Source organism: Thunnus albacares, chromosome 1, assembly GCF_914725855.1.
Source record: "Thunnus albacares chromosome 1, fThuAlb1.1, whole genome shotgun sequence".
NCBI lineage: Eukaryota > Metazoa > Chordata > Actinopteri > Scombriformes > Scombridae > Thunnus > Thunnus albacares.
In genome coordinates this window covers 25,582,803-25,606,282 of record NC_058106.1, presented here as the reverse complement: position 1 = coordinate 25,606,282, position 23,480 = coordinate 25,582,803, and the positions used below count along the sequence as shown (strand labels likewise).

The 23,480-nt window shown below is 36.8% G+C and overlaps 1 protein-coding gene across 1 annotated transcript in view; it reads right to left on the bottom strand.

The window, feature by feature from the left end:
• Nucleotides 1-23,480, bottom strand: part of LOC122982566 (glypican-6-like) — a 167,996-nt gene that overhangs the window by 39,411 nt on the left and 105,105 nt on the right. The window contains exons 4-5 of the mRNA XM_044351953.1: nt 22,500-22,665; nt 979-1,109 (exon numbers count right to left, since the gene is read on the bottom strand). Of these exons, the coding sequence (XP_044207888.1) occupies nt 979-1,109; nt 22,500-22,665 (297 nt within the window). The remainder of the gene's footprint in view (nt 1-978; nt 1,110-22,499; nt 22,666-23,480) is intronic.

The window sequence follows — 23,480 nt, the reverse complement described above, 5'->3', positions numbered from 1 at the left end:
AGAGAGGAGACAGAAGCGAGGAAGAATTACAGGGTAAAATGGTGTTGAAAGAAAAACAAGGAGAAAATAAAGAACTGATTCAAAAGGAAGAAGGTGCAACTGACTCAAACTTAAAAGAAAAAGTTTAAGGAGGAAAGAGAAACATGTGAAGCAGCCCAGGCATCAGGTGATGGAGAATTCAAAGCAGGAGGCAGAAAAAACTGGTAAGGTCTAACCTACACTTGTATCTAGATGAATTACTGCTCTGTAAATATTTTAAAGGAACAATCTGTACCTAAAGGACATCTCAACAAACACAAGATTAAAACCTGCTATAAAAGGACATACAGATCTTTTAATAACTGTTGTAAACACAGAATTAACTGTTGTCTTGATTTGGCTTTAAGTTTGAGCAAATTATTTCCACATAAGTCAGTTTTGTTATTTTGTTATATTACAAACATTGATCTATATTAAGGACCAAATAGAAGGTCTGAAAATCGAGATTTGCTTTTAAGATAGAGACCGATTGGTCCATCTATCATCCATAAGCCTGGCATTTATTTATGTGTTGTAAATAAATATTGTTAATACTTATTTATCTAATTTATGTGCATTCATTTCATTTCAGCTCAGTGTAGAGAAATACACTGATACGGACTACCACCTTAATGCGCGTGTCCATGACGACACTGTCAACACCACTTATCCGTATCCGTGACAATCTTAGACGAAACACTGCTGTTCCTGTGTTCAATGAGTCATTTCATTGTATTTCCATTTTAATATACAGTATAGCTTTCACCCACATCATGAGAATTCAGATGAATAAAAAATGGTTGCTATAATTTGAAATAACTAAGCCTAAATTGGTTTGTTTATGTTTTAATTGTAAATGTATATTACTTTTAGAAAAAAAACAATGTCATCTAACATCTAATACAATCAGTTCACATCATAGCATAGTGCTGTGAACAAAACTAATTCAGAATACATTACCTTGGCTGACACTTGCATGCTGTTGTCCTGCATGGTCATGATAGCCTCTGAGATCTTGATGTCTATTGGCTCTATAAGTGCTTCGATGTTGAAGGGTCCCTCCAGTCTGTCTGCCACCAGCAACATAGCATCTGTCATAACACAGAGGACACATGTCAGCTCAGAGATATTAAACACACACACAACTTTACAAATTTTACTTCTGTTTATGCACATATGGCAATATGTTCACATCATCCTTGAGCATTAGCAATACTCAGTACAAAACCCTCAGGGTGCTGTGCTCTATCATGTGTCAATGACATGGGTCCAACTTAGAATACAAAGAGAGGTGCCTTCTCCAAATGTGGTGACTGCCCGTGATTACAAAACATAAAAGGAACATGCCAGGTCCTTCATCTCAAACACACAGACTCACACAGTGTTAGAAAGAGACAGGGAGATAGAGGAACTCTGGTGTCTCTAAGAGGATGTGTCAAACTGAAGTGTAAACTAAATTTCAAAGTGCTAAGCTTACAAATAACTTATACATAAAACAAATCATTGATTTGCATAAATGCACATCACTCCAGTTAAGAAAGCGAATGACAAGACCTCTGATTTATTAATCTGCATTGCATTAGTATTTCTGTAAACTGCGAAAGTACATAAATAAATGTATCATGCTAGTAATTACTTTTTAATTACATCTCAGACATTCAGTACTTAACTTAATTCTTTCTGTCAACCATGACTTCCATAAGACACCAAAAGCATGCAAATCCTCTTTACCATTACCGTATGAATCACTTAAAAATATGCTGGCACGAGATGAAATCAGGTTCATGCTGTATTTGCTGTTTCCTTGTTGATTTTCTCAAAACAACAATTTTCACAAAATTACTCTATGTGCAGTCTTTGTGCTAAAAAAAAAAAAAAAAAACAGGAAAAAAGGCCATGACCTTATTATCATGGCATGAATCAATACCTAAAACAGACTACCCACCCCACTGCCACTTTTCATTTTCATTAAAACAATGTGATATTAATATGTTCATACAGAGGAATGGTACTATTGATCGTGTCAGACAGGGAGATGTTGGCGGTGAAAATAATGTGTTTGATATTTTCATTAGACTCTGTGTTGTCTCTCAAACAAGTAATTAATAGTCCACCAGGTCTTGTTCGAGGTGATAGCACTGGTTAAGTGGGAGGGCAGAAAGCGGTGATATCAGGACGACTCTCTGTGCATTGATATTGCTGGTATGCAGTGGACCAATCAGTAAAAGCCTATTCATCCTTGTGGGGGCTGCTCCCTACAAAAGAGCAGCAGCTCCTCATCCACTGAGCCTTTAGCAACAGTAGAATGGCAGTGTAAATCAAATGTGATCATAACTAGAACTTTGATACAGATACAGAGTGATCATTGGCCTCCAGTGGGGCTCTGTATGCTTAGGGGGAAAAGCATGACGACTGCACATACTGCTGTGACACAGGCTCAAAAACATATCTTCCACCATTCAAACTTTTGCAAAGTAACTGCATCTAATATAAACTGCCAAAAAACTATTTATAAAATAAGTTAAATTGTCTCTTGTTGTCTTCATCACTGTTAGTGTATAACTGTTTCAGCACTGTTCACAATTCAATTTCTAAACATCACCAGTGAGGTGCAAGAAAATTTAGGACTTACGGAGCACTACTGATAAACAGATCTAACATTGCTTATCATCTATTTGCAGATCATATCCAATTCCACTTCTCATTCAAACCTAGTGAGGCTTTTAGGTTATCTAGGCTCTTTGACTATCTTAACGCTATTAGGGACTGGACCGCAGAAAATTCTCTACAGCTCAAAGCTGATAAGACGGAGGTTCTGGTTTTTGCCCCAGAAAAGGGTAAGGTTTCCCCCATGATTATGCAAAGTATTGGGCCTCTTTCCTCTGCTGCCCACTCCAAACTGAGTAATTTAGAGGTAATATTTGATCAATCCTCGTTGTTTGACCCCCATGTCAAGCAGCTAATCAGATCTTGTTTTTCCACTTAATTCAGATCTGTAGTGTCAACTGCCTAACTAGAGATGATAATACATACCTTTATCTCATCTCACAGTCTGCCCTTGATCATCTGCAGACTATCCAGAGTGCTGCCATAAGATTATTCACTAGGTCAAACAAACAATCTCATATTACCCCTATACTGTATTTAAAACTCTTCACTGGCTCCCTGTTGTGTTAGGATCCTGTTCAAATCCTCATTCTTACTTACAGAGCATTGCATGGTCAGGCTCTTGCATATGTGGCTGAGCTACTACACCCTTACTCACCAGCTTGCTCTCTTAGGTCAAATGTGCTAAACTTGCTGTCTGTCCCACGCACCTGCCTTAAGACCCGTGGTGATTAACCTTTTGAGGCCTTTTGTGGCACCTAAAATATGGAATGCTCTGCCTGCACCTTTATGGTCTGCTGATTCTGTGGATTCATTTAAAAAGCAGCAAAAGACACACCTGTTTAGACAGGTGTTCAGGTAACCAGTAAACACGGTATCAGCATTATATGGTTTTCATTGTGTATTTGTATTGGGTGGTCACTTCATCTGCTATGTTTTCTCTCTTTTTGTATGCCTTGTAAAGCACTTTGTGACTTATATCTATGATGAGCGCTATACAAATAAAATGTACTTACTTACTTACTGAGCAAAAAACAACAAGCCCTCTTAGATAAATGACGAAAGATCATTTGTCAATGCCTTCCATAATGCCTAAATGACTGAAAAAAAAATGACTGACTGGGGAAAAAAAAGTGACAGCATTTTCTTTTCTTTTACCCCTGCTATTCAGATTATGTTTAGGCAACTGAAATGGCCTGGTTATGCTTAAAAAATGTCATTATTTTTAAAGGAAACCAATACTGACTGACTGTTAGTAGGAAATTAGACACAAACTCTAATCTACCTTCTCAAAGTTGCAGACTTAATGACTGCTGTACAATACTTTGACAGTCTGTTTTAACTTTGTGTAGTGGAACCTGGTGTGGAAACTTTAACTTTTTAAGTGAGAAAAGCTTAGAGGCCTTGTGAAATTGACAAATATGATCATTGGGGTAAGTCAGGTGTAGCTCTCAGAATTACAGTGTAACAGTGGGCACTGAGGAAAACCAATACCACTCAAGAATGCCTTGACCAGCCCTTGCCGAATGAGTTTGAGCTCCTGCCCTCCAGCCTGCATTTCAGAGTACCTGTCATGAGACCCAAGGAACATAAAGTCTCCCTCCTCTCAGCAGCTATTGACAGGGCCGGATATTAAGCTCACTCGTTTGACTGAAGGGCGTGATTTAGAGGACAGGTGAGTACAGAAGAGAGAGCCCTAGCTTGTTTGCAGAGAGGTGAATTAAAAGCATAAAGATTAATACTCCAACCTTGTATTGCTAATTAATATTGAATTCAGCTGTAATAATTATCAGAGTACCCTGTCTCATCCTACCAGTACTGTGCAGATATGACCAAACCTCATCAGAGAAGAGATATGTATATAGTACAGTATGTTTAAATATTTGGGCAATTTAAAAAAAAAAAAAAGAGTTTAATTGCACAGTTTGCTGTGATTAATCATGGTTAATCACTTACTTTATTCTTAACATTGAAGCTTGTAATAATGGATATTAAAATGTGAAATCATGGGAATTAATGTAGAATCAACACCAAGGAAGTAAATTCAAATACTATTGTTTAATAGCAACTTTTTCACTTTGAACACAGATTCTCTCCTGTGAACTATAGATTTCCAAAGAAACCATCAAGACCATTGACTGTCAGTTTGAAAGGCATATTTTTTTATATGCACAAACAGAAATAATAGGCCTATATGTTAAAGTACCAGTTGAATTTCAAAACCATCAAGGCCATTAAAATTAGATATCATCTTAGAAGGCAATAATTTCTTCACCACTATAAATCATAATTAACAACAATAAATGTGTTCCATGTTAAAGTACCAGTTGAATTTCAAAACCATCAAGGCCATTAAAATTAGATATCATCTTAGAAGGCAATAATTTCTTCACTACTATAAATCATAATTAACAACAATAAATGTGTTCCACGTTCAAGTGCCAGTTGAATTTCCATAACGTCCACAATAGTCCATGCAAATATGAAAAAAGAACAAGGAAAGATTCTGATTCACACATAGAAGACACAGAGACAGAGAGAGAGAGTTCAAAGGAACCCTTTTTCCCTCACCAAACTTTAGCCTAACTTTTGAGTGTTATTTAGCCTGACAAGCTATCATGACATGGTTGGTATCAATGGATGCCTTAGGGCGTGTAGTTTCACACAATACCAGTGTCTTCACTAACTTTAAAACTGAGCCTGCCGTAGCCTCTGAAAGACAGTAATGCATTAATCACATTAATTTTTGTAACGCGTTAAATATTTCAAATTAATTCAAAAATTAACATTCATTTTGAGAGCACTATTAAAGACCTATCTATAGTATTTTTAATGTACTTACAGTAAACACAGACACTTTTGCCAACAAAATTAGCAAATATCTGATGAAATCAACAACTGATTTGGCTAAAATCTCGTGGACAAACCTTTGGCCCATAATCAGCTGATGAGATTTTGGTGTTGACTTTAATCTGGGATTATACCAGATCAAATGATTATTTTCTTTGAGACAGAACCATTATTGTTGGTGAAAAAGTCAGACATCTTGTACTTCTGTGTGTTATGTATTAAGACAGCATTAATATGTTACTTTTTCAGTGGATCAAACACAGAAGACTAATGATAATCAAACATCAACTGGGTGACAGTTTACAAGTTCAGGCAACAACTTGTCCAACAAGGCTCATGAAATTGACCAAAAGTAAAGTCAATTTCTTTTACATACTCACTCTACAGACTCCTGACTAAATTGTAAATAGGACTGTAAATATTAACTATTATAAAAAGCTGCACATTTCTGGTACTTGATGGATGTTGCTTTTTGTAATATTTCTATTGTATCATTTTATATTCCAGTTGTGTGCTAATGTTCTATACATGTATTTTATACCTTGCTATATATTTTTCTGCCAAAAATAACTAATTAGGTTCAACTGTTTCATCTTGTCTCATAATCAGTATGTTGCTCTTGATCTGGTATTGTGTCTAATTTCATCTGCATACTCTGATAGCATAAATGGAAAAGCCAAGGTTAAGAGAGCCAGTTTCCAGCATTGTGAGACTGGTTAGTCAGGGTTGCCAAAGTCAGGTTCAGTCCAAATTATTCCAGGACAGCTGCCAAAGTTGAATTCCATTTATGACTCAGGCCTCATGATCCAACTATGGTAAACCTGTTTTTGAACGGTTGTCAGGAACGGAATTGAATATGCGTCAAACTATCCACAAATGTGTGCAGCTTACTCTAATCCAAACTCAGACACTACAGGTCTGAGTTTTGACCAAACATGGAGAAGTGATGCATCGTATCATTGTGTTCTGGGGTTATAAAGTTAAGTGGATCTAATAGGGTGTTATGATTAAAGCACAAAATTTCACATCACATCCCTACATCACTCTTAAGAATGGTGTATCCTGTGATTAACAGTATAATCTCTTTTTATCTTCTCTTAAAAAAGAAAAAAACACATAATGTGAATTTATTTTGTCTTCTTGCAGACAAACATGTTCATGTATTGTAAGTCAGGCATGTGCATTTACAGTGCACTGAGTGAACAGAGCAGCAGATAGACTCCCCTCTTCTGTCTTTTAGTGGCTGCGCCTTTGAAGAGCACTCTTGTTTGTTTACTCTGGAGTCTCAAATTGGGCGTGATGCTTGGTTAGATTTCCATCAGGAGCTGGCTGGAGGTCATTGCAGGGGGCCAACCCGAGTCCTGTGAAGTCTTCAGCTGCCTATGTTTAGCAGAGTACTGCTCTCTAATGCCGTGGCTGAAAAAAGCCTCAGTGGAATTCAGTGAGAGTAGAGGGGATATTGGCAGCGATTCTGTTACTCATTCCATAAAAGACTCAAAGACCTAAGTGATATCCTCAGCTGAGTTCTGACAACCTATTTTTCATATAGTTTAATGAATATTTGATGGATTGTGAGGATGCGTCAGCCATATGAATTGCTATGAGGAAGGGTCACTTCTACATGCTTAAATAACTTCTGAAATTATGTCACATGCAGGAACACTTTTAAAAATGATGGGCTGTTGATGAAAAGTGTCTTAAAAATTAATCTTTTCTCACCATTAATCATTACTACATGAGAGCAAAGAAGAGCGCATATTGTAGTGCACAGTTTCTTTTTCAGTTTTGCACAATATTGACCTTGTAGCTGATACCACTTTATGTAAAATGATCCAAACTATAGAAATAGTTTTAAAAAGTGTTTCTGTCTGTCTGTCATTTTAATACTGTAGATTTTACAAGATTTACATAAAAAATGTTTATAGTACTTGTGGCACTGCCAACTTGCTGACTTCAAAATTCCTTTTAATACAATGTACACTGGGGAAATTTACTGTATAAAACCAGACAATTAGGGATTATGGATCTGGTGTATGTATCTTCTTTTGCCACTTTGCCACAGATTTTTTCAAATTTTGAGCCCTTGAACCCTTTCAACAATATTCTTTTGACAAGGATCATGGATTTGACCATCCTCTGACTATTTTTATGAATGCATTTAGTTCAACTCAATACAACTTGTATTTATCCCTGTAGCAGTAGAGTTTTCTTGTGTTTACATTCAGTTATACTCACCAAAACTCATTGCGCGTATCCTTAAGGTCTACCAAATGTGTCAAATTCATTTCCCTCCTTATAAAGCCTTCACAAAGCTGATTTTTCTTTTAAGTTTGAATCCTGCAATGTTTGTTTGTCTTCTTCTTCTCTGTTTTTGTTGTCACATTAACACCACCTGTAAATCAGTGGAATAGTGTGAAGCCATTGGCAGGAATGTATGTATCATATATCACCTGCATGTATGCGTCTTCGTGCACGTTCACAAGACAAACAAAACAGGGACCCATTCATTTAAAAAAAGAAGCCCCACAGTGCTACCAGAGGTCAGAAACTCCTTTGGGTGCATTAAGGTGCAAGATTTTTGTTTCTAATATAACTGGATGTTTACTGCCAGATTTGTTTTTCTTTTTTGCTTCAGGCTACATGCTCAGTTATTTTGTAATGAAAAACTGTTTTTTTGTTCCCCCTCACCTAGAGGGATTTGGAAAGACTCCAACAAACTACTGGCAGAGTCCCTCAGGGGACAGCAATCATTCACGTGTGAATCTGTGACAAATCAACAACTTTTATGTGAAGACGTCATGAGACAAATAAAAGGTATTTCCAATTATCCAAAGCATTTTTTTTTACCCTCTGATTTTTAATTTCATGGCTGTTTTATTAAGTTTCACAGGTATTTCTGCCACAAGTGTCTCAACTCAGTGGCAAATCAAATTGAATCCATTTACTTTTGGTCACTGTGTAGTCAATACAATTTTGACATGATTAGTGGCACTGGAGCAATAAATAGACCCACTATAAGATCAATTTCTGTCACACGCTACAAGATTCATCCTGAGCAGGTAACTATAAATTCATTTATAACACATGTGCTCTCTGGTTTCTTTTCCAGAGCAGAGAAACTACATAGTCTAGAATAGACAAGATTAACACTGACAAAACGTGTGTCAGTAACCTCTTTCACTTTATTTATAATTTTACTGACATTGTTTTCTTTCCTTGAGATATGTTTTAAAAAACAATAAAGTTATTTAAGCAAATTAGCAGGATCAAGTAGCTGAAATCTGAGATTTACGTAATGCGAAAAAACATCTTTGTGAGCGGGAGTTGTCAGTAGTGATTTCTCTTCTTGTTCGCTGACCATCAATAGGATCTCTCTCAGATTGCAGAGGTACAAAATCTTGGACTATTTCACACCATATAAACCAGACAGGCACCAAGTTAAATAAAACACTTGAGAAAAAAATCTTACTGGGCTCTGCATGGCTGCTCTGGAGTCAATGGAAGGACCAGAGTGTCAAGTCTTGTGCAAATTCAGTTCAGAGTTCAGAAATGGACCAGCCAGGCTTACACTGTGTTAAAAAATCATCTAGTGTGAGTCTTTAGGATTTACAGGCATATCACTCTCACAATGATGGAAACTGGCAGATCTACTGTTGTATATGTTCTGCCATTCTCTTGAAATAAATCTCAATTTTCAATGTGAATTAGAGCAATGATTCTCTTTTAAATACATATTGTATCAATTCTTAAATTTGCTGTATAATTTGTGATGCACTCAAACTTTAATGAGCATCAGCAACAGTTTTTTATGACAGCAATTACCCTTCCAGTGTTGATATGAATTAATTGAGGGATGATTCTAATGTATTGGAAATGATGAACATAATACAAAAAGAATTGTCACCCGGTGCCCACAAATAAAAGTCTGCCCAGTGATTCAGAGTTGCTGTGATGAAAATGGAAAGAATAACTTTTACCATCTGCCAATGCAAACTAGTGCAAATGTCAGCATACAAACACTATGCATCCAACAATAGAAGTTGATGACACCCTGCATAAATCACCTGAGACAGATGATTATTCCATTGCCAATGGTGTTGTTTTGTCTACATGCTGGAAATTACACTCATCATGACAAATGCTATACAGAGACAGTGCATGAACTAGATCAGTTTCTCTAAACTCTTTCTGTGCAGAAATATCATGAAGACATTGGAATCAGTGCATTGAAGATAAAATGTAATTCTTCATTGTTTTACTTAGAGTATATGATAGCACAAAAATGGAAAAGAAAGTTTAAAAGACTGTCATCTTTATCAACAAATCCACTTAGATAACATTATTTCCCTTCAACATGTGTTTTTTGTGCAAACACAGGTTGATATATTATGTCTCCTAGCCATAGATTCTATCTAAAAACTATGAGCAGTACTTTAGAAACAATCAATTATACTGGATGACATAGTGCACATGGCCAGTGTAGTTTATTCCGACACAACTGAACCAACTCTGCGACGGCCTTTTTGATCTTGTAGCTCCATGTCAGAGAGACGTCGCTGTGAGACTCCACATGCTTGGGGACACAGCTTCTTGTTTACATGCTTTGTGAGTTTGACAAGCTGAGAGGAAAACTAAACTGGTTTTGTTCAGCGAAGGAATAATGTGTCACCTAAATACAACAGAAGGGCTCTTTGATGTGTTGTCTATCGCTGATGTCTTGGGGTTTTTTTTGCTTTCACAGAAGATAATTGCTACCCAGTAGCACCTGCAAAGGCTTCATGGATGGGAGTGTGCCTCTTGGAGATTATTATATCAGTTCACAATACAATATGTGCACTAGAACTGAAAAGAAAGATAGGAGAAATGTGAAAAAAATATTAGTTTTAACTTTTTTAAAAATTCTTTGTGCATTTACTGTTTGAGTTGAGCACTATTACAGTTTCAGATTTCCTGTTTTCAGCACAACCATGACTCTACATTTAGTACCACTGACAGATACAGGTTTGATTTTTGACTTTAACTCCATGCTTCGTTGCACATTTAAAAAAGAACCAACTAATGGAATGAAGACTGAATATTGATTGGTGACTGATTGGCGATCGAGTTCATTTGTGTTAGGCTTACAATGAACTGGTGACTGGTGACTTGCCTGCTGTGTCTCAGTGTCTCCCCCTAATATATTTTGTTAAAGGCTAACTTGTCTCCCCCAAAAACATAAAAACCATGAAATGACCAACACCAGTGATTCAAAGTCAGTGAATTTTACATGAAGTCAATGATTTCAAGTAGAGGAAAGCAATACCTGGATTACTGAAACTGCAAACGCCTTAATTGGTTTATTGTACTTGCATTAAGGTTGTAATCACGTAAGTAAGCACGCTATCACTTGATTAACAGACAGTGGTGCTGTTTTCTGTGAAATATGAAAAGAGAAGTTATTAGAGATTTATGTGCAACCACATATAAGAAAATAAAAACTGCATATGTGAACACTTTTTTGGAGACTATCCCTTTATACAGCCTGTTGACTTTTACTTCTTGGTGATACAGACCAGGTAGTACAGGCCATCAAACAATTAAATGTTGGGAAAAGCTCCGGTCCTGATGGCCTGCCCGCTGAGTTTTATCAGTTGTATATTGATGAAGTCATAAACCTGCTCACTTCCATGTATAATGAAGGTCTCCACAGTGGCTGTATGAGGGACTCTTTTTATGAAGGTGTTCTTTGCTTATTGTATAAAAAAGTTGATGAATCTGATATAGATAATTATAGACATCTTACCATCATGAATACTGACTATAAAATAGTTCCTAAGATAATTATGAGTAGACTTAATGATATACTAGAGGAAATGATAAAGAACAAGCATGTACAATTAAAGATTGGGTAATGTGGGACAACCTTTCAATTTTAAGAGAATTTTTATTTTTATTTTTTTTGTTGTGACAGTAAAAGGGCTCTATGTTACAAGAAACCTACTGTTAACATGTATTGCTAAATATTCCGTTTTCCTATTAGCCTGAAGAGTTAAACATATTCTTTCAGACACGAACATAGTAACAACGTCAGGATAAGAGATAGACTGATAAATTGGTTTGGCCGATCAATCAGTGCCGATAGGACGTTTTCAAACAATCAGAATGGACAGAACTTGGCTCCGATAGTTTCTGATGGCTGTGCAGCCTCCACTGGTCGTGCAGGGATGTACATCACCATTTTGTATGGAGACTCCATACACACAAAGTCAAGGTAATCAAGGTTTTCTCTACCATTATAAGACTCAGGTGCAGCGCAAAAGTATTTTTTCACAGCGCCTAAGCCGAATAAACAGAAAAAACTATGCTGAGAGTTCTCTACTGCGTTTTGTTGTCATTTACGGTCATGCTGCTTCTCTGTCCTCTCCTCTGCTCTCTGTGTTTCACACACACACACACACACACGCACACACACATACAAATTTTACTTGTGTTTACACATGCATGTAATATGTTCACATCATCCTTGAGCATTAGCACTACTCAATACAAATGTGCTCTATCATGAGTCAATGACATGGGTCCAACTTAAAATACAAAGAGAGGTGCCTTCTCCAAATGTGGTGACTGCCCGTGATTACAAAACATAAAAGGAACATGCCAGGTCCTTCATCTCAAACACGCAGACACACACAGTGTTAGAAAGAGACAGGGAGATAGAGGAACTCTGGTGTCTCTAAGAGGACGTGTCAAACTGAAGTAGAAATGAAATTTCAAAGTGCTAAGCTTACAAATAACTCATACATAAAACAAATCATTGATTTGCATAAATGCACATCACTCCAGTTAAGAAAGTGAATGACGGGACCTCTGATTTATTAATCTACTGTAGTTGCATTAGTATTTCTGTAAACTGTGAAAGTACATTAATAAATGTATCATGCTAGTAATTACTTTTTAATTACATCTCAGACATTCAGGACTCAACTTAATTCTTTCTGTCAACCATGACTTCCATAAGACACCAAAAGCACGCAAATCCTCTTCACCATTACCATATGAATCACTTAAAAATATGCTGGCACGAGATGAAATCAGGTTCATGCTGTATTTGCTGTTTCCTTGATGATTTTCAACTTTCACAAAATTATTCTATGTGCAGTCTCTGTGCTAAAAAAACGGAAAAAAACACCATGACCTTCTTATCATGACATGAATCAATACCTAAAACAGATTATCACCTGTTCAACAAGCTAAAATGAAAACTGTCTTTATGCAGCCTACCTCTCTAGGTTAGTTTGCCACATATCTTGGCAAATTCTTGTTAACATAGCTACTGGCTAAGACAAACCAGCCCCCTCGCCTATCAGCAGTACCTGCAGCAGTGAATCACAGCAGTAGCAAAGGGAGGAGCACAGAGGACGGGAGGAATGACTGATACTGACTGATGTCTGTGTTCTTCTTTGTTTATATGCTTCACTCAATATTGTGATGTCAGAAATATTATTAGATTAGTCTCCAGTGAGATATTATTCAGTTTATATTGTGACTTTGCTGTTGTAAACATTACTGTTGCTTCTCTGGAAACATTATTTAGTTATATTTAAAACATAAAATCGATTCTAATCCTGTTCTGAATAATTTTGATAATGATCATTTAAAGAAACACAGTTCTTTAATAATGAAAAAGAACCAGTAGGAGTATTGATAGATAAGAGTATAGATAAGATAGAGATAAAATCCTAAGATACACATCCCAACAGCTGGTTAGTGGCTTCGCCCTGACATTGAGAGGACGAGCAGGTTTTAAGTTTTTATTACTTGACTTACTCTTATTACTTTACTTAGACGTTCAGTTCAACAGTTATCCAGTTTCTAATAAAGTAAAAGACTGTTCATTTCTGACAGTGTCAAATTTTTTCACAGGGGGTGGGGATGAGGTGTGATACTGACCGATAAATCGGCTTTTTCCTGCTCCAAACTATAGTTATTATATCGGCCTTTAAAAATCCACTATCAGTCAACCTCTAGTCTGGATATTGATTTTAATCCCTTTATTAGTATGTAAACATGCTGAATGACGAACATCCATGCATCCATTTCCCAGTTCTCATTGTTGTAGGACTGTCTTAGAAACGAGAGGCCAGACTCACAATACATTTCAATAAAAAAAAAAAAAACAAACTTTGGTCTAATTAGACTTTGTGTCAGATACCTCAGAGGGACTGGAATATACGGGTGTGGTGTGGCTTGCTTTGCTGTAAGTGTACAGTTACAGTAAGTGTCTTTTTAATATACCTTTAGCTGGTCAGAAAATGTTTTTGGAATGGTCATATAGTTGAAATGTGCTGGTAAACTAACTTTTTTTTGTACATGTATATACTTTAGTGCATGCAGGATTTAGGGTTCAATCCATTGTTCATGTCATCTGTATTATGAGCATGTGTATTTAATGTAGAACTGCAACGATTTGTTGATAAATCAATTAGTCAATTGACAGAAAATTCATCAGCAACTAATTTAATGACCAAATAATCATTTTTCAAGCAAAAATGGTAAACATTTGCTGGTTCCAGGCTCTCAAATTTGACTTTGTTGCTTTTCGTGGTCTCCCACTACTGTTATAGTAGTAATAACTTAATAACTTGGTTATTAAATGTAAATTTAATATTCTGGGGGGTGTGGACTGTTAGTTGGACATTTGGACTTCAGGATGTTGTGATGGGTGTTTTCAGCATTTTCTGATGTTTTATTGACCAAATGATTAATTGATTAATTGTGAAAATAACTGGCAAATTAATTGTTAATAAAAATAATCATTTGTTGAAGCCCTAATTTAATGAGATTTTAGAAACTACAAATATAAACTAGCTGCAACAAATAAAAATAGCTGAAATGCTACAATTTTCAGTGAACATATGTGTAAAGTTGAACATTTAAAAATAATCGTAAACTTTCAATGGCAGATTATTTTGAATCAATCCATCCCCTAAGAGTGCTCTACAAAGACTAACTGTGATAAAGCCATGGATTAATATTTGTCCCAAAAGTCCACCAAGCTCTCTGACCTTTCTTTGAAGGGCTCAGTGGATGAACACATAAAGGCACACAGACATGACATAACAGATTACAAACACATTATGTCTTTGTAAGTGTGTTCTACAGTTCTATGATGCAATTGTGTTTTATTTTAAGAGCTACAACAGCTTGCAGATGTTTCATATTTTATGTCATTTTATGTCATAAAAAGAATTTATGAGGGAGGAAATCATCTTGCATTTGTCAACCATTTTCAAATCAGGTTTGATACAAGACACAACCTGCACACTTCGCTATTGTTACAATTGAATTTTTAGCTCATTGGAAAAGGTTCATGTTGAAGAAGCTCACTGGAAACAAACCTCACCCTTTCACTCTCACTCAGAGCACTCCCGTCTAAAAACACAAATGCTGCCAAAAGCACTCTGCTACAAAGACGTCAGAGTCAGTTTCCTGTAATACTTTTTCCACTTTGCAGCTGCAAAGAGGTGAATCAATTGCAAAAGACTCTCTAACTTGCCAACATTTTTGTCTGCCTTTGGGAAGTCTCCACAGGCATTCTCTCGAGTACTTACAGCTGGATTGTAGCTCAATACCTGAACACATATTTCTTGATAGGGTGTTTTTTTCTGTTTAACTGAAGTCTCATGTCTGTTGTTCCTCACATTTGAACACTCTTGTCTTTTAACATTAACGCTTCTCTCTACTTCTACCACTGAAGGACACTACGGCGTCTGCTGGTTAACTGTTTATTTTTCCAGTGTATGTAGTGTTTTTTTTTCCAGGGCGTAGGATTGGTTTTAACTTTGGCAGGGACATATTTGGTCAGACAGCCAATATATACACAGTTGCCCATGTGTGCATTTACTCACTTATCTCTTTTTCTCAAATGTGCACATATACAATACACACTATTTACTTTACTCCATATCTATCTGGTTGTACAACTTGCCTAAAACAGGATATGTGACATTTTCTCTGATTTTACTAAGATATTTGATATATAATTGTACTGATATCTGAGACTACAAATTATTATTTAAATGTGAAATATGTGAACTTTAGATGATACATTTCCATAATAAATGTTACAAGCAAATAAGAGAAAAATAACCAAAAAATAATGTGCTACTGTGTTTGAGCCAACTGCCTGCTGATACCAGAGCTCACCTGAGCTCCTGCAGCTGCAACTGCCTGTCAAGCGGCTGCTTCTAAGATTCTCCTGATAAAATGATGAGTGGCATTCACAAACAAGCTAATCAATTGGACAAGCTGTGGGTAATTGATCTTATAAATAATATCCATATTATAACGATCCATTCAATAATAACTTCCTGATCCAGTGATAAAAAAGGGAAGGGGGCTGATGGCCTTAGTGTAATAGACATTAGTTCTACACACGTTTCTGTCAAAGATGTTTGGATTGATAACAGATCATTTTTATTAGCTTAGCTGTTACTGACACCTGATGTCCTCCATCTTTTGCTTTTTGGGGGACATTTTCGCCTACCATCACAATAATCTATTTAGTTGAAGTTAAAATGAAATGTTAAAATGTTTATGCTTGATATTCAGAAATATCAACTAACTGATGGTAGTTATATGTATATGTATGTGTATATATATATATATACAGCAATGAAATTATTTTTAGTTCCATTAGGTTTGAATTATTTTAACTACATATCAACTGCTTCAAATTCACCACAGTTCATTGATCACACAGACACTGCTGTCAATGTGCAGTAAAACTTGAAGGTTATCCCTTAATCTCTTGCTTTCACTCTCCATTAAACTAGCCTGCATGTTACAGTAAACACACACTCTAAAGAGACCTTACCTGGCTCTGCCCTGTAACTTGTAGTTTTTACGTTTCGATTTTTGTACAAACACAGAACAAGATATAATGCTTAAGAGATGCTGGAAACTGGATATTTCCCCTCTTTGGACAGAACCTGCTAGCTGTTTTCCTCTGCTTCTAGTCTTTATGCCAAACTAAAATAATCGCCTACTGGCTGTAGCTTCATATTTAACTGACAAATGTGAGTGGTATCAATCTTCTCATCAGATTTTTCAATAAAGGGATTGCTACAAATTTTTATTTAGTCTTTTAAGGTATATGCAAATTCAAAAAAAAAGTTTAATTGTGTAAAACAATGTGTTCATCGGTGCTTAACAATACAAATAACATATTTTCCAGAATTATAATAAAGAAGATAAAATCTAACAGGAATAGCATTAAGTGTGGTTGTGTGTGAAGGCAATACAATTATAATGAAATATAGCCGCAAGCATCCATCAGCTGTGGTATTATGAAAATGATATGTTAGTTGTTAAAGTGTGGCGGTGTAAGTAGTCTTGCCAAATATACAGAAAAAGCAGCATTTTGCAGATTGTGCACAGCCAGAAGCAATTAGAAAGAAAAAATACTGGTTTCTGGGTTACACTAAGGATATAGAGATCACTTCTCCAAGGCTAACTGAGTCATCCAGTCTTCAGCTCTCTGACAGGCAAGAACCCACCAGCTAGCTTGTTTGTTCCTGTCATGTCTGTTACCGAGATCATCAGGCTTCGTACTCAATCAGTGCCAGTGTCTGTGTATGTGTGTCTGTTAAAACCTCTTAGGCTTAACTTAAAGATGCAGTATTTCATGTCATATTTGAGTCAGTTGAAGTATGTGGAAGTTAGGTGACAGGAGTCTTTACAGTGAGAAAGGTAACACATTTCCTACAGGACCAAGCGAAGAGGACATCTTGTAGGCTACTCTGTGCAGTAAAGCCGAGCGCGAGCTTAGTTTCCGCAAAGCTATCTATATCATTTAAAGTAAAGCGCTGGCAGGGTGTTTGTCTTCATAATTTCGCAGACACCACAGAAAGTCCTTCTTGGAGGACAGAAAAAAAAATACTGGCTTGGATTCTTATGAAGTAGGGGGTTGTGGTGAGGTCTAGTTACACCGGGACACAATCCATGCAATTAAAAAGAAATGAGCAAATAAAATCAATAAGGATCGCTTACACTGTGGTGTCAAAGGACTCAACAGAGGGCAACACAAGCCTATATCTTAATTAGGAGAAATAATGTGTACACAGGCACAGGCAAGTCCACGCAATAAGGGACGATAATGGTGTGTACAAAGGACTTCTCATTTCAAGCTGGAAGGAGTTCATTACTTTTCCTGTAAATCCATTAAGTTATTATATTAAACTGATGACACTTGTCTGTCAAAAGCGGTGTTGTTGAGGGGTAAGCCTGAAAAAGTAGTGCGTGAATAACTGCATGAGTTCCTCTCTCTCTCTCTCTCTCTCTCTCTCTCTCTCTCTCTCTCTCTCTAAGGGTATTTTAATAAGGTGCTGACAAGAAAAATGATAATGATGTGTCTGTCATGATGCAGAGCTGGCTAAATTTGTCATGATGGCAGGTGACTGATGGTCTGGTATCTTCCATTGGCCAAACCATGAATTCTTCCCCTAAACATTCGAACACACACACACACACACACACACACACACACACACACACACACACACACACACACACACACACACACACACATCGGATGCCTAAAATCACAGGTACAAGCAGGTAAATCACATCCTTCGGTGGGTTTAGGGTCATTGCTAATTGACAGCATGTCTTCTATTTGCAGCCTGGAAGACATGAAGTCATCATGATAACCTGTGCAGACTGGAAACAACTGTATTACACTGACTGGAACTTTGAAATGTATGACACGGATGGCTGTAATCATTTTTCTTTCTTCTGAATAGGGATACTGCAGTGTATGTAGGCCACATCAAAGTATTCATCAAGGTCATGATTGCCTCAGTGTTACAGATTGCATGAATAAACATGGCAGTGGCATATTCTGTTCTGCTCTCCCCACAGTAATCCTTAAATGTGTATATTAAAACCATCAGTTTGTTAAATCGCGTAGAATTTACTTTCAGTCAGTCAAGCTTGTAACTCTTCTCGATTTGTATTACAACGTGTCTCATAAATACTTCTGGTACTGTGCTGTTAATGTTCTGTGTTAAGTGACATTTTAATGGCTTTGTACAGTTGTTAATCTAACCCCCTTTTTGTTTTTAAATGCACTTCATTTTCAAATGTTGGCTTCATTGCCTTGACATGCTTTCAACTAAAATCATGTTTTGTTGTTATCATATCTGTTCATTTTCATCTTCATCCTCTATTCTATTTCCTACAGAAATGTTGCAAAAAAGCCACTATGTTATATGGAAAGGGAATATAAAATATTCTAACATATGCTTTCATCTACTGTTTTTACAAACAAGAAAAATAAAAATGTTTCAAGTATTTATAAAGACTTCACACAAGTGTTGTATGTATTATAGAAGAAGCACAGAATAATTAAATCTTTATCTGATTATATAGATATGTACAAGTATATAATTGCTTAAATATCTCAGTTTGTTTTTTTATTGTTTGTTTGTTTATTATTTTTGAGATTACAGTGATTTCAATGCCTCATTATACACATTTACCTTGTAATTTATTGACTTTTCTGTGAAAATGAAAGGAAGCCTGTATGATCTGTTACTATGGACCCACAAGACATTAGTACATTAGTACATTTAGTTTTGGCTTAAAACAGAAGATCTACTCAACTGTTGTAACTTGAGTTCCTTGTTTCACACTTTCAGCAGAGGCAAAAGACATAATGTCTTCTACTGTATTTCATCAGATGAAATACATATTCTTTATGGCAAAATGATGACATACATTCCTTGATCTTCATTTTTCCAACAAAAAATCTGCCGTGTGATGTGACTTTCATGTGTTGATGTGATGTGAATCAGTTTTTTTTGTTTGTTGTCAGTGAGAGAGAGAGAGAGAGAGAGAGAGAGAGAGAGAGAGAGAGAGAGGGAGAAAGAGAGGGAGAGAGAGAGAATAAAGCACGCTCCATTTATTATTTCACTTTGGCCGAATACTGTTGTCTTACAATATGTCAGCAGAAGTTGATGTCACCGTGTGTTTTGTGTTTTGGGAATGAGGGAACATGCAGAGAACATTTCTATAAATGTATGAGAGGAAGCAGGAAAAAGTTCATACAGTCCTGTAGTTGCTCCATGTTGTGATCATTGACAACTGGCTTTTTAGATTTCACTGTAACAGTATTTTGCAGTACACCGCAGTGTTATGCAGCCATTTAGCTGATTATTTAGGCTGCATTTGTATTATAATTTGTATTTGCATTACTCTATTTTGTTTAAAGGACATACAAACAATATATTTTCACTGGTCTGTTCAAATCTAAAGTTTATTACAGCCTGGCTAGTCTAAAATATTTTTCATTTCATAAAGCTGTTTCAATAAGGTTTACGAATATTAAGACATTATTTTTAGCCATATTTCTCAGGTCTACTATTTTTCTGTATTGAGCTGGAAATGAGTCATGGACTAATATGCACACGCACCGTTGGCCTGGACGGGCTTCACGCTTGTTCTTTTGAAATGCTTACCTCATCTGACACAATCATTAGCTCGCAATTCAACTCAAATTGACAAAAAACGTTAAAGAAAAATGTTCCATTTAGTTTAATGAAAAAATGCTTGTCGGTGTCCATTTTCTGTCTTCCTCACTGGAATCACAACTCATATTTCCATATAATAAACAATGTCATAAAATGTACAACCTGCTGAGTTTTATACAACAGACCTTTTTCACAGCAGCCATTTTGTCATAGCAGGAAAAACACAGGTCTAACTGATGACATTAATAATGGCACCGTTCAATGAAAGTGCCCTATTCAGCCATGCCAGTGAGTCCGCTTGCACAGTGGCAGGGACCAGGAAATTGGCTCATCTACACTGAATGCAGCCAGCATTCATGTTATTAATTACACCTGTGCATTTTTCTAGTAGGCTATGACATGCAGGTGTTGTATTCAGTGTTGTCTGTAGGCCTGATGTTGCTACGCTAGAAATTTCTACCTATTTGTCTTGTGTGTTTACCAGAGTTAGTCCAGTTTAACCTGCAAGTGTTTTCTGCAGGGATTCTTGACAAATGGAAATGAGTGGAAAGTGTCAAATGGGCCAGACAGTGTCATTTGTCAAGACAACAAAAAGAACAGTGTCAGAATGTCGTGGTGAAAATAGTGAGCCTAAGTAGGTTTTAAAAATGCTAGATATGTAGATTTGAAAATCAGTTGATTCCACTGAATCTTACTGAACAGCAAATAACTGACATTAAAAATGTTGAGTATTTAATTTTTGTGCAGGGTTGTGTTTTTCTTGATTTACAGTATTTTACTTACATGTGAAATTATATTTACAATATGTTAAATATGATGCATTCTCCGTTTCATTCAGTGTTTATTATCTACAACAGATGCTGCAATAGACTTCTCAATTTTGATTTGTTCCACTACTGTAAAAATGAACTAAACTCAAGTTTGTACATCGTAGAGAGATCATTCCATAAATGTACTAGATTCAGCAATTAGAAAGATTATAGACAATTTTCAAAACTCATGTCTCTTTTCTTTCATTCTGCGGATGTTTGAAACTAAATAAAAAGCCTTGAATCTCCTTCTGTTGTCTTACCAATCAATGGTATCAATAGTGACATTTAAGCATGAACAAGTCCACAGGTAAATGTCATTGAGCGTTCTTATAAAATTGGAGGCTATGCCTCTAATCTAATCCTCTCTAACAAGTGATGATGTGAAGGGATGACAATGACAGACTGTGTACAGGCTCAATCCATACATTTCTATAATGCAGAGATGTGCTCCAGTGGTGAGAACTGACCCTTGATACATTTAGAAGTTTTCTCTGAAAGGCAAATCAATATTTCTTGCAAGCTGCATAGTAAGCAAATCGAAGTTCTTTAGCAACAGATAATGAATACAAAATGTCAGCAGACATCAAAAAATGAGTCTTTCATGGTGAAAATAAACATCCCCTGGGTTCTAAATGTCTAATTATAATACCTTCAACAACAAATGTTTTTCCATGGCAAAAAAACCCAATGACTGCACGAAAACTTGTTCAAAATTAAAAATCCACATTTTCTACACCTCAAGGGTGTTTTTGTCTAACCAGATTCATCATTCTGTTGCAACAACAGCTTTTTCCATTACTGTCAAGCCGAACGTCCCTTTGCGGCAATAGATGTGCCTCCTCACAACTGAACAAGACACTAACTTTTTAACACATGTCATAAAGCTGTGAGACATCTCATTCAGTGCATAGGGGCCCGCGTTGATCTGAGACTTCAGACGTGCCATCGGAGAGAATGAGCGGTACGTCATCTGATGGTTTCTCGAACGACAGGCCTGTCACACAACAGCCAAAAGCTTAGAAGTGCAGTTCGTTTGACACACAGTCTTCAGGGATGTCACAAGGAAAAAAAAAAAAAAGAAAAAAAAAAGACGTTGCCCCATTTAAAAAAATCAGTTAGAGTGGGTGGGTGAGTTGGGGGTTGGAAATGGGGTACATAACAAATAAAGCATTGGCCTACAAAAGATCCAGAGGGAACACTCTATGTGCCTCCTTGGTGTCCATTTAACAGGAGGGCTTACAGCAGCCAGCTACTTACAGCCTAACTGAAGTGCTATATTACTCACCGAGCTCAGCTGGAAACACTATAGAAAATGTGTTTGCCTAGGATCTGCTCTCCTTTATCAATCCCAAACAGCAGGGACCAGAGCTTTAAGCACTATGCCAGGGTTCCAGCAATATCAAAAAACATTTCAGACACAAAAAAAGAGGGAATGGTTGCACAAATAAGATTTCAGTTTTGTCTCTGTAAATCCTTTAGAGCGGAATCTAACACAGCACATCCTACTGAATTCCCACAGAGACTATTCAAAGACACTGCCTTGGAAAAGTAACATGCAGACTTAGAAGTACAAGCTCAAGTATGCACAAAGACAGACAGATAGACAGCCACACACACAAAGATTACTGAGAGAAGATGAGAAACGGGTGCAAGGGCACTTGATTTGAATAAGAATTTATTTATTTATTTATTTTTTTCTTACCAATGAAGAGGTTCCATTCAGCATCCAGGTCTGCCTGGTTCGCCAGACAGCCCCTCATAACGTTGTGACAGTAGTTGTGACAGGGTTTCAGCCCAGGCATGCCGCGACAGTATGGACAGTACAGCATTTTGGTCAAGGCTCTGACACATGCTGGAACTACATTCACCTGCAGAGCAAAGAGAGATTCTTCAGTTACGTAAAGTATTTTTGAGCCTAAAATGGAGAGAGAAGGAGTGATACAGTCATGTTATACCCACAAGTGACATTTTCATATTTTACAAAACATCATGAATTTTCCACAGAAACTACTGCATAACACAGGCAGCAAAGATAAAAGAATCAATACTGAGGACTGCAATTCCCAATCGAAACTTGTGGGGGGAAAAGTCAGACACTTTTCAAGTTCTGACGAACATCCCCACACTACATCACATCTTTTGAAGGCCTGAGATGGGAAAACCCAGCAGATAAAACTGTATGACAAGATGAGATTTACAACTCTGTCCATCTCAATTCTTTGTGAAGGCTGTGCCTTTTGTTGTTGGGCCATGTCATTGTACAGGCTTGAGTGAAGGCGACAGGATTCTCACATCTGCTTCCCTTCAGAGGTGGGGATGCGGCGCGAAGAGTACATCTGATAATTGGCCTGTCAGCCTCTGTATTCATGCTTGACTTTAGATTTTGTCCAACGCACACTCTGGAGACTGCTGTGTGTGCGTGTGTGCGTGTATGTGTGTGTGGGGAAGGTTGGCAGATCGATCAGTGGTATTCATAAGATGGACCCTACAACTGGAGACCACCTTCTATATTTAAAGGGTTCAGCTTGACAGAGAGACCAAACTAAGATCACAGAATTTTTTTTTTTTTTTGAGGGACAGTTGAATAACTGAATTTAACTAGTGTCGTGTTGGAAATGGTGCGATCAGTGCTAATTTAATTTTGCCAGATGCACACGTCCGTGGTGAAAAGTGAAGATGAAGT